This window comes from Delphinus delphis, chromosome 2 (genome assembly GCF_949987515.2).
Source record: "Delphinus delphis chromosome 2, mDelDel1.2, whole genome shotgun sequence".
In the NCBI taxonomy this organism is placed as follows: domain Eukaryota; kingdom Metazoa; phylum Chordata; class Mammalia; order Artiodactyla; family Delphinidae; genus Delphinus; species Delphinus delphis.
The window spans coordinates 111,011,010-111,024,111 of NC_082684.1; the positions used below are offsets into that span (position 1 = coordinate 111,011,010).

The 13,102-nt window shown below is 42.4% G+C and overlaps 1 protein-coding gene across 1 annotated transcript in view; it reads left to right on the forward strand.

Moving 5' to 3' along the window:
• Window positions 1-7,900: 7,900 nt before the first annotated feature.
• The window catches only part of SV2B (synaptic vesicle glycoprotein 2B), a 79,503-nt gene continuing 74,301 nt past the window's right edge, over window positions 7,901-13,102 (forward strand). Inside the window, exon 1 of the mRNA XM_060005477.1 lies at window positions 7,901-8,366. Coding sequence (XP_059861460.1) covers window positions 7,916-8,366 — 451 coding nt within the window. The 5' untranslated portion in view covers window positions 7,901-7,915. The remainder of the gene's footprint in view (window positions 8,367-13,102) is intronic.

Sequence of the window (13,102 nt, forward strand, 5' to 3'; positions counted from 1 at the left end):
GGCCCAGATGCCATTTTGACTTGCTTTCAAGCAGGCACTGAATAACTATTAACCTCCTTTATCGAGCAAGGATTTTCAAGGACCTTCTATGTTTAAAGACTCTGTATTTGGTTCTAGAGATTAAAAAATTAGTAAAATCCCATGTTTTACCTATCCTACGATTACTCACAATCTCCTGGCAGAGAGACACATAAACAGTCACGGTATAATGTGATTATAGAGATATGTGCAGAATGCCATGGGACCTCTTGGAGTAATTCTAAATATTTAAGAATAAAGAGTCATCACATTGCCAGCAAATGGTTAATCAGTTTGGAAATTGTTGCTCTTAGCTTAAAATGGACACTATCCCAGATATTAAAATAATAATAATAATGCTTTATATATTACTTAGATGGTTCAAAGCATTGTCACAGATATAGAAGAAAATATTGAATCAGAGAGCTGGAAAGGACCTTAAGAAGTCATCCAGTACAGCCTGTCATTTAGCCGCATGAAACTGAGAGCTGCATCCAGGGTCCCACCCTGACTCGATGGCAGGCATAGGGCTGTAGTTCACATCCTCTATCTAGTGGTCCAGTGGTCTTTCTCTTAAACAACTGACAATATTTTGTACTGAGCCCTCTTGTCCTATCTTTGGACTCATTATTGGCATGACCTGCACAATTAGGATGGGAACTGAAGTAAGAGGTGTCTGCAAAGCTAACTGACACATTGGCTATCTCATTAGTGCCTATCTGAGTTTGCTGACTTTCCTATCTCTTGTTCATGTGAAATAGAATTACACTAAGGTTCTAAATACGATCTTCTCAGGCTTTGCCCCTCTATGCCTCAGTTCCCCCTTAATTCCTGCCAAATAGTTTCAGGAGTACCCAAGGCCATCTCCTGTGTTGGTGCACTAGCCTTTCTAAGTGTAGGTTATCTGCCATGTTCTTCTGCCCTGACTCTTTGGGGTGAATGTCTCATCAAGGCCAATTGCAGCTGAAGCCACAGCTGCTACTGACGCCTGCCAAGGAGGCCAACGAGTGCGCTCAGCTTTCTAGGGGTGGGTCTGAGTCTACTGACATCTTTGCTAAGGGGACCATCTTCCATTATTGTTTGCACCCAACTTACCACATTCTGGGCTCTTGATATACCACCAAGATTTGATTGAATCTGGTGGAAAATCTCAGAATTATCTTTCCCTCCACCTGTGGCCCATTGGGCTACAACAAGGCTGTTTTCTCTAATTCTCACTTCTAATGGGTCCTGCATGCAAATAGACTCCGTGATGCTTGCCAAATTGGCTTTCAAGACATGACAAAATCCTAGGTTGAATAAAGCTTAGACTCTAAATCAGTACTTCACTATTTAGAAGAGCCTAATGTTAATATGGGTTCCAAGGAAAAAGACGTCCATAATCACGGGTAACACTGGTTTCCACCAGTTAAATAGATTTTGGGGGGAAGAAAGAGGGGAAGAACAGCAACTTTATTATATAATATAAATTATAAAATTATTTAAAATAATTTATTATTAAAATATACATGGCATAAAATCCATTCATTAGAGTAAATGATTTTTAGTAAATGTATAGAGTTGTGCAACAACCATCACTATAATCCAGTTTTAGAACACTCGCAGCACTTCTCTGGCTCAACTTCCCTCAAATTTACTGACAGTCACTCCCCGCTCCCAGCCTGGCCCCAGGCAACCACGTATCTGCTTTCTGTCTCTGTGGATTTGCCTGTTCTGGAGAATGTCATATCAGGGAGTCATACGCTACACGACCCTTTGTGTTTGCCTTCTTTTACTTGGTGTAATGGTTTTGACGTTCCTCCATGTTGTAGTATGCACCGGTAGTTTGTTCCTTTCTCTTGCTGGTTATTCTTCCATTGCATGGATATACCACCGTTTGTTCATCCATTCATTAGTTGATGGACATTTGTATTGTTCTCAGTTTGGGGCTATTGTAAATTATGTTGTTATTTACATTCACATATTAGTCTTTGTGTGGGCATGTGTTTTTATCTCTCTTAGGTCGGAATTGTTTGGTACGTGTACGTTTAACATTTTAAGGACGTGCCAAACTGTTTTCCAAAGTGGCTGAACCATTTCTTATTCCTACCAACAATGTATGAGGGTTCTAGTTCATAATATCCTAGTCAGCACTTGCTATCGTCTGTCTGTTGATTGTAACTATTCTGATGGGTGTGTGGTGGTAGCTCATTGTGGTGTGAAATAGGTTTTTATTCAGGTCTTCTCACAGCTTTTAACATAGCCATGTGCATTATGAATCTCTGAAAGAAAATGGTGAATAGAGTATGCAACATTTCCTAAACGTATTTGCTCTTGAAATTCTTTTTTTTCCCCTGAAATGAGCATATTAAAAGGCCTAATGTTCTGCAGAACACATTTTGGGAAGCATTACATCATTTGATTATAACATTATTTTTAGCTTCGTTCTATGTGATATTTAGTCATGAACAAGTGTTTACCACGCGATGATTTTGAATCAGATAGCATAGACGCAGAGGTTAACAGAATGTAAGAGTTAAAGGAGGATGCTTAAGAGATTTGTGCTGGGTCATTTTGGAGAAGCAGTGGTTTTCATGAATAACTAAATGTCAGTTTGTTTTTCTCTGTGATTTGTTCCCCAGCCCAGTCCAGATGGGCCCCAGATCTCAAGTGGAGTTAGGCAAGGCTCAAGCTGAGATCCTGGCTACAGTTTCCTTATCAATCCTCAGATAATAATCATAACAACAACAACAATCATAATAAAAAATCAAATTTATATTGATCACATCCGTGCCAGGCACTGTGCTAAGCACTCTTCATGGATTATCTTCCCAAATCCTCAACGTAGGTACTAGTATTACAACCATTTTACAGGTGAGGAAACTGAGGCACAGAGTCGCCAGTAGCTTGCGTACAGGTAGCAGGAAGTGGCAGAGTCGGGATTTGAACCTGGGGCCTTAACACTAGGGGTTGTGTTCTTGAACCATTCTGCTATATAGCCTACCACCCTCCAAAAAGGCAGATCAGCCTGAAAAAAGACTTGTCTGTCTGTCTTTCTTTTTCTAATTTATTTATTTTGGCTGCACTGGGTCTTAGTTGCAGCATGAGGCTTCGTTGCGGCATGCAATATCTTCAGTTACACACACACACACACACACACACACACACACACACACACACGAAAACTTCTACCTGGTTTTGTTGTCTCTAGGTTTTCACTTAAAAACCAGGACACGCATTCCCACCAGGAAAATCTTTCCAGATCCCTGCTCTGCATGACGCTACTTTACTCACTTCAACAACAACTTCAGGGCTTCAACAATTTCAAGGGAAGCAAGGGCTTCCCTTGCTCAAAGGAAAATTCTCAGTCCCTGAGCAGGGCATTCAGACTGATTGCTATTTCCCTCCCCAGTCTGTCTCCCATAATCGCCCCTTCTTGGATCCTCTGCTGTGGGCAGATGCTTCATTGCTGCCAAAACAAGTGAAGCCATTCCTACCTCTGTGCCTTTGCTTCTCCCTGTTCTCCAGCCTGTAGTGCCCTCCTCTCTGTTGTTTGCTTCTCTGAGCCCTTTCCTGCCCTTGAAAATCCCCTAATCTCTAAGATGCTATTTCAGCAGAACTCAGCTCATAGCGATCCTTCCCTTCTCTGAACCTCCTTGGAGAACCTACAACCTGTGACTCTGGTCATCTGTCCAACCTCTTCAGCCTCAGTCTTGTTTATTGTAAACTGAGTATAAAAACAGGGCTTCCCTGGTGGGGCAGTGGTTGAGAGTCCGCCTGCCGATGCAGGGGACACGGGTTCGTGCCCCGGTCCGGGAAGATGCCACATGCCGCAGAGCGGCTAGGCCCATGAACCATGGCCACTGAGCCTGCGCATCCGGAGCCTGTGCTCCGCAACGGGAGAGGCCACAACAGTGAGAAGCCCGCATACCACAAAAAAAAGAAACAAAAAGAACAGCCCCTGCCTCATAGGGTTCTTGTCCCAGTTGGAATATGTAGAGCACACGATAAACTTAGCATTGTACTTGGCTCAAAGCCACAAGGCAAGTGCCCAATAAATGAAAGATAATATTAGTGAGAGTTAATATTAACATTTAATTTTTATGACTGCATGATGCTTTGTGTTGTTTGACTCTCTCATGAGGGGTGGACATCTTGAGAATGGGGATCAAGTCATGTCATAACTAATACGATGCCTTAAGCACCAGAGATCCTGGGGAATGTTTGTTGAGGATGGGCAAACAAACTTGAACTTGAGAGTCAGAAGCCCAATGTCAGTCCTAGCTCTGCAGGCAGCTCCTTGTCTGACCCTGCCTTGTCTCCTTGGACTCCTAAGTTTCTTCCACTGTACATCATCCCTAACATTCTCTCTGAAGCTGGCTTCAAATCCAAGCCCTGAAATTGATTCTCTGTGTTACATCGGGCACATCCTTTAACCCTCTTAGCCCTCAGTTTCTTCATCTGTGAAATGGAGAGAATAACATTGCTTCACTATTGGCTGTGAGGATAAATGAGGTAATGCTTGTAACATGCTCATCTTAGTCCGCAGTTAACAGCTGCTCTTCTGGTTGTTTTATTATTGCTGTTTAGCTTATAATCATTAGACTTGCTGATGTTTTTGAATATATGAGTTTCCTGGTGCTGCCATAACAAAGGAGTACAAACTGGGTGGCTTAAAGAAAGAAATGTGTCGTTTCACAGTTGTGAAGACTAGAAATCCAAAGGCAAGGTGTTGGTTTTGATTGATCCTGATGAGAGTTGATTCCTTCCGAGGGCTGTGAAGGAGAATCTGTTCCAGGCCTCTCTCCTTGCTTCTGGTGGCCTCAGACATCCCTTGTCTTGTCAATGGTACCCTCCCTGTGTCTCCACATCATTTTTTCTCTATGTGTGTCTGTCTCTGCATCCAAATTTCCCCTTTTTATAAGTCACCAGTCATATTGGATTAGAGCCCACCCTAATGACCTCATCTTAACTTGATTATCCTTATAAAGACGTAGTTGCAAATAAGGTCACATTATGAGGTACTGGAAGTTAGGGTTTCAATATACCTTTTTTTTAGGGGGGAGGGGTCCCAATTCAACCCATAAAGGATTAATAGCTGTACTCTCTAGAAAATACTTCGCTGAAAAAATGAGTTGGCATTTCTCAATGAAAGAGAAAAAAACCCCACAGCACTTGACAGTGAGTCTTCCCGACTCCACGACACCTGACATTCACAGCAGTTCATTTAACTGGATCAGACGAGTGGAATTTGTTTTGACAAAGATCTGCTTCTTTCCACAAAGCAAGTCCCAGGACCTTTGCCCCGAGTGGTATTTCCCACATGTGCTTTTGGAATTGCAAATCTATCATTTTTAGTTCATGACATTTTTGCAGAACCCCCAGGATGGAAATAACACCAGATCTCAGGCAGTTGGCGCGTTCTTTCTCCATTTTTTATAGCACTCTGCAAAGCTCTCATGCTGTTTACATGTGATTTATATTCCTCCTGTGGTCCTAAATGCATATAATAAAAACAGATTTAGAATATTAATTTGGCATGGTTCAGGCCAGCATGGCCTAATACAAATTTATTTACTGGGGATGGTGAAAAATCTGAAAGGATGAAGTGAGAATCAGTTCTCAGTAAATATTTCTTGCTGACTTTTTACCTCACTGTTTCTCAAAGCGTAGTCCACTGGATTCCTTATGACGTCTGTGGAAGTTGCAGATTTCCAGGCCCCATTCCAGCTCTGCAGGTTCAGAGTCTTTGGGGGAGGGGTGCTTGGATTTGCATTTCTAATGAGCCCCTCATGCCCTGACTGGCTCTGGCCTACCCTGCGTTTGAGAACCACTAGTGTCTGGCATCCCCCAGTAGATATCGCTTGTGTTTTCGGAGTCAAATGAGTTCCAGAGCTGGAGTCTGTCCAGGGCTGAGGGCGAGGAGAGCCAGGCAGACAGGTGTAGGGCAGGGGGTCCAGGGATACCCTGTGGACACAGCAAGGGCAAGCGTGTCCAGTCCTCTGTGGGGTGGCGTCGGCTGAGCTTGGGGAAAGGACAATGTGGGTTTCGGGTGTGACAGGGAGGCCTGGAAAGGTTGAGGGAACGAGTATGTACTTCACAGCAGGTGGGTTGAGCTGGGGAGTGGATTTCTGGCAGCCCTGATGAAGAGATCTGAGCATCCATCTTAGTCTGAGGGTCTGGCAGTGGGGAGAGTTGAAGTGAGTTAAGGTGTCCGGGAGGGGTCTGGCCTCCACCTGGGGGGGCTGCTCAGTAAGAAGCTGGGCCTCAGAGCCACTCGGGGAACCGCGTGACTCAATTTCTGAGCTTGAACCAGTCCCTCTGCATGCATTCTAGAATCTGTTTTCTAAACTCCCCGGGGGATCTAGTGTGACAAACCCTTGGAACAGCATTTGGGAAGAATGACAGCCATGGAAAGAACTGACTTTGGGTATCAGTGGACCTGGTTGAGTCCTGGTTCTGTGACCTTGATCTAACTCCACCTGAGACACAGTTTCTTTATCTGTAAGATAAGGAGGCAAACACATTTTCTTTCTTTTTCTGATTGTTGTAGGAATTAGGGATAAGGGATGTGACACATTTAACACAGTTTCTGGTACCCAGGAGGCATTGTTAAATGGTGACTCCATACCTTGTGAGAACTGGAATTCTAGGGATGTAATTAGGACAGGGTCTGTTGGGCATGGAAATCAACAGATGGACCCACTGATTGGAATTGGGATATAAGGTAGGGTCTTGGCTCTGACAATACTGGGTCTTGGTTTCCAGAACTGGAGCTAGAAAAAAAAAGAGCAAAATAACATCAATGCTTAAACAGTGTTTACCAAGCAGGTCAGGCACTGTTCTAAGTACTTTATGCACAGCCTTACGGGTTAAGTACTATTATTATCTCCATCTTACAGATGAGAAAATTGAGGCTCAGAAAAATATGTGCATGATCACATGGCCATTATGTGGCAGAATCAAATTTCAGGCACAAGCTCTCTGGTTCTGGGTCTTTAGCAACTATTCTTGCCTATTTAAGACAAGTACAAGGTCAGAGTGGCCCTGGAACCACAATGCTGAGTTTCAAAAGTAAGCTGAGCCCTGGGAAAAATGGTCCTGGATATTTCTTTGCCATACATTTCTAGATGTAAAATTGTACAGCCACTTCATGCCAAAGTTAGAAAAGCTGGCCTCCTCATAACAGAAGCTGAGCTGTAATAAACCTGCCCTGTTGCCAAAAGCTTGATCTACCCTAACAGAAAACCCATAACACAAAATCGTCTTGTATTGAAAATCTCTTGCTCGCTTTATATTTCATTCTTGTATAAGACTTGACCCCTTTCATGGGTTAATCAATGCTTCCAAGGGCCTCTCTGACCACTGCTCTTTTTCACCGGTTTAAGGCTCCTTCATTTGGTATGAATCTGATGTCTAACCAAGATTTCCTCCACATTACACATGAAGCACTGGCACTAATAAACATATTTGTTTAATTCTGAGAGTATTTTGTCAGAATTTCCACATTTCATAACATTCTTCTCTTTCCTTTCTCTGTACTCCAGGGTATAACCTTCAGTAGCAGAACAAACCAGGCCAGTCAGCAAGTTGCCAAGTCCCACAGACTCCTTGTCAAGGAGAACAGCTGGACCCATTTCTAATCAACGTCTCCAACACAATACCCTTGGATTGCTGCAGGAGACCAGACCAGGATTTGAAACTTTCCAAAGACTTCCAATAGACATTGAGTGCACATGGATACTTAGGTCGCCTTTGAGACCAAGGCGAAGAATACAGGTGTCACGTTCACCCAAGAAGTCTACATTTAAACAACTCTGTACATAGAATGGATGATGTTTATTGAAACAGCCCAAACCTCTTTCACAGTGCAAGGGATATAGCTCAAGAGGCAAGCAGGCAGTCCCAGAACCAAGGAATGGATGACTACAAATATCATGACAACTATGAGGGCTATGCCCCCAGTGATGGCTATTATCGTGGTAATGAATCCAATCCAGAAGAAGATGCACAGAGTGATGTTACAGAAGGCCATGATGAGGAGGATGAGATCTATGAGGGCGAGTACCAGGGCATCCCTCACCCAGATGACATCAAGGCCAAGCAGACCAAGATGGCGCCCTCCAGGGTGGATGGTCTTCGGGGTCAGGCAGACCTGATGGCCGAGAGGATGGAAGAAGAAGAGCAGCTGGCCCACCAGTACGAGACCATCATTGATGAGTGTGGCCACGGACGCTTCCAGTGGACCCTCTTTTTTGTTTTGGGTTTGGCCCTGATGGCTGATGGCGTGGAAGTGTTTGTGGTGAGTTTTGCCCTGCCCAGTGCAGAGAAGGACATGTGTCTGTCTAGTTCCAAGAAAGGAATGCTTGGTAAGTAGAAATTTTCAAAGGTCATTCTCTTTGTGGCATTAAAATCTGAAGGGGAAAGAGCAGTAAAATTTGTATAGCACCTGTCACTGTTAGGTATCTTAAATCTATCATAGTGTCCTTGCAACACTATCATTTTACATCCATTTTGTCACTAAGGTATTTTTATCTCAGAGAAATTAATAGGCACAGGTTTACAAAGCTAGTAAGTATTGGAGCTTGGGTGCCTACCCAGATCTGTCTGAGTCCCAAGCTCTTAGTTCTTCTTTCCAAGCCTTTTTTTTTTAAATTGAAGTATAATTAATGTACAATATTGTATGTTACGGGTGTACAACATAGTGATTCACAATTTTTAAAGGTTATGTTCTTTTTTCCAAGTCTTGTTGCCTCCTTGAGAGTCTGGTTTCTCTCTTTTTCATGTTAAACCATCTTCCATAGCCAAATGACAAATTCATTTTGTGTGTGGCAAGCCAGGGGTCTCTTCCACTCAGTACTTCTCTCTATGTCTTTCCAGAACCTGATAGCATCTGCTCCTGGTTTCTCTTGTATATAAGTGTTAGTGGGCTGAATGCCCATGTGCCTTGGCGATGAATACTGGGCTGAGCCACCCACAGAGCCCCTTCAGGCTGTTGGGGATCACGCTGTGAAGCACAGATGGATTCCATGGGATGGAGGACCAGCTTTGCAAATCATTGATGAGACTAGCACCATCAGAGCCAAACATCAGATATCAGGGCTTGCGGCACAGAGGATTCTGTGAAGTTAGAGAGAGGATGGGCATAAATTGTGTGACATAGAAGAGATTCATCAAAATATAGACAAAATAGTCTTGGTCATTAAATGTCCTGCAAAACATATTCATTCTCTAATTTCAGAGTCCATGCAATTGATTGTTTAGCAAATATACAGCTACAGAGAGCTTACTGTGAGTCAGGTTCTTCCTCAAGACGGAGACATAGTTATGACCCACAAGAACTCAAAATCCATCTAACAACTTAGTTCATTCACTCAAAAGATACCTCTTACTTGTGTACCATGTTTTAGTCTTTGTGCTCAGGCCCTGGGGAGAAAATATTGAACAAGGTAGATGTAGTCCTTGACTCTCAAAGAACTTACATAAAGTAGGACAAACAAGCATTAACGAACATAGAGAATTATCTGATTATGGTAGGGATACCTGCTATGAAACACTTTGTGCCATTCTGGTCCCAATGCCTGCTGTAGAGCAGGGATTGACAAACATTTTCTCTAAAGCTCCAGATGGCCTCTGTCACCACTACTCAACTTTGCCTCTAGCACAAAAGCAGCCATAGACAATTTGTAAACTAATGGGCACAACTGGTTCCAATAAAACTTTATTTACAAGAAAAGGCAGTAGGCTGAATTTAGCTTATGGGCTATAGTTTGTTGGCCCCTGATTTTGAGCCACAATAAATAAGATTGGGATATAATATAAAGAAAATATCTGCATAGAGAATTGTCCCTGGAGGCTCTTAAAAATGGTTTTACAGGCTCACAGATAATAGAGATCAGACTTGTGGTTGCCAAGGAAGGGGAGTAGGGGAGGGAAGGAATGGGAGTTTGGGATTAGCAGAGGCAAACTATTATATATAGGATGGATAAACAGCAAGATCCTACTGTATAGCACAGGGAACAATATTCAATATCCTGTGACGAACCATAATGGAAAAGAATATGAAAAGAATATATGTATAACTGAGTCACTTTCCTGTACAGAAGAAATTAACACAACACTGCAAATCAACTATACTTCAATAAAATTTAAAAAAAAAGAAAAAAGAAAAATACGGGCCAATATCCTTAATGAATATAAATGCCCCCCCCCCAAATCAGCCTTAAAGAAGTAAATTCTGACACATGCTAAAACATGGATGAAACTTGAATTATGATAAGTGAAATATACTACTCACAAACACACACACACACAAATGGTTTTATCCATTCCTGCTTAATTAAAGAGACATTTAAAATGATGAGAACTCTGTCAGATACGGCCATCAGGAAACCAGAAGAGACCAAGTATATGCAAACAAAAGAAATGACTCAATAAGCAAGACGTCACCCAGAGTTTTTAAACACCAACAAAATTTTATTTTTTAAAAATTATTTTTATTATTTTTTTATCAACAAAATTCTGCTGTGTTTCTCTAAGTTTCAATAGATTTTTTAAAAAGGGCAAAAACCAAACCAAAACAAACCCCAACCTCCTGATCAAACCAAACCATCCCCAATTGATCTAAATATTTCCAAGACCATTATTTTGTTTTGTGACATTCTCAACTGAAACCTTGGGTCCCTATTAGTCCAAATTGGTATGTCAGTAACGCTTTCACTCCCTCTTGTTCTCTCTGCCACCCTGGTGCCCAGTAACCTCATTAACAGCAATGGTAACAGCTCCTGCTGGCTCCCAGGGCAAATGCTAGGAGTTGAGGGAACATGGTCCCAATCTGGAGAGCCCACATTTGTGCAATTTTACTTTCAGTGTTTATCATGAAGATGCTATGACTCAGCCCAAGAGGGGCAGGCAGACCCCTGAGCAGAGATGGACTCCCGATGCACTTTTGGGGCCCCCTTTATGGATCCAGGGAGGTGGGTGTTTGGAGGGTCTCGTGAGGCCGGCTCTTCCATGTGCTGTCTCATGTCAGCTTCATAGTCACCATGGTGCTTATAGGATTTTTATCCCATTTGTACACATCAGAAAACAGGCTCAGAGAGCTGTATTTAATGTCACATAGTAATTGCTGGAGCTGGGATTTCAACCCAGATCTTTCTGATTTCAGGGTCTGTGTTCATTCTGCTATACCATACCGCCTTTCTTTCACACATGGTCTTTAGGAAGGAGGTCATGCCATGGGGCAGACTTCTTTCCAGTCATCAAGCATCCCATAGATTACTTGAGCACCATGGATTGCTTCCAACAGAGACATAGCATGGTGTGGGGAATAGTGGTGTGGACACTGGTGTCTGGCCACTAGGGTTTGGCAACTGGCTATATCATTTATTTTCCAATGACCTTGGGCAAGTCATCACTTCTTTAATTATCAGTTTTCCAATATATGGAATAGGGTAATGATACATCTGTTGTGAAGATTCAGTGACATAAAGCTGGTAAAGCAATCAGCTCTCCATGCCCCTAAACTACTGTTTGTTCTTGTTACTTTGTATTATGACAGTCTCCCTTCAGCATTTACAGTGAATTATAGTTGCAGTGAGACAATGGAGCAGCCTGGACCTGCAGCCAGGTGGCCTGGGTATGAGCCCTTGCTCTGTCAATTCTTAGGAGGGTAACTTTGGGAATTACTTCGCTTCTCTGTGCCTTGGTTTCCTTCTCTGCAAAATGGAGATACTAATGGTATCTTACCTCATAGGGTTTTTGAGGGCTAAATGGATTTAATGCATTTAACTTGCCTGAAACAGTGCCTGCCCATAATAGGTGCTCATTTTAGTTATTATTGTTGAGGTTGTTATTATTACTAAGTTGATTGCTTGATAATGATGACTCTTCCAAATTCAGGACTAGATTTTCTCAGGTGACATTGCATATTTCTTTAACCCAAAGTTATTTATAATAGGCTTTTAAGGTCAAGCTTCCCTACCTTGGCTGGTGAAAAGGCCTTTTCTGTTCAAGTGCTAACCCAGTTCTTTCTTTCCCCTTCCTAGCTGTTTTTTTTTTTTTAAGACAATATTTTTTTGAGAAGTTTTAGGTTCACAGACAAATTGAGAGGAAGGTACAGAGATTTTCTTTATGCCCCTTCCCCCCACACATACATCATCTCCTATTATCAACATCCTCTAGCAGATGTACATTGTTACAGTTGATGAACCTACATTGACACATCATAATCACCCAAAGTCCATAGTTTATTTTTACTTTAGGGTTCAATCTTGCTGTTACACATTCAATGGGCCAGACAAATGTGTAATGACATATATCCATCATTACAGTATCATACAGAGAATTTTCACTGCCCTAAAATTCTTTGTGCTCTGCCTATTCATCTCTCCCCCCTTCCCCAACCCCTGGAAACAACTGATTTTTTTTTTTTTACTGTCTCCATAAGGTTTTTTCTTTTCCAGAATTTCGTATAATTGGACTCATATAGTATGTAGCCTTTTCAAATTGCTTTCTTTTGCTTAGTAATATGCATTTAAGTTTCCTCCATGTCTTTTCATGGATTAATAGCTCATGTCTTTTTAGTGTTGAATAATATTCCATTGTCTGGATGTACCACAGATTATTTGTCCAGTCACCTACTGAAGGACATCCTGGTTGCTTCCAAGTTTTGACAATTATGAATAAAACTGCTATAAATGTCCACGTGCAGGTTTTTGTATGGACATAGTTTTCAGTTCCTTTGGGAAAGTATCAAGGAGTGTGATTGTTGGATTGCATGGTAAGAAAAAGTTTGGTTTTGTAAGAAACTGCCGAAGTCTCCTAAAGTGGCTGCGCCATTTTGCTTTCCCACCAGCGATGAACGAGAGTTCCTGTTGCTCCACATCCTCGCCAGTATTTGGTGTCTTCAGTGTTCTGGATTTGGTCATTCTGATGGGTGTGAAGTGATATCCCGTTGTTTTTTTTTTTCTTTTTGTGGTACGCGGGCCTCTCACTGTTGTGGCCTCTCCCGTTGCATAGCACAGGCTCCGGACGCGCAGGTTCAGCGGCCGTGGCTCACGGGCCCAGCCGCTCTGCGGCATGTGGGATCTTCCCGGACCGGGGC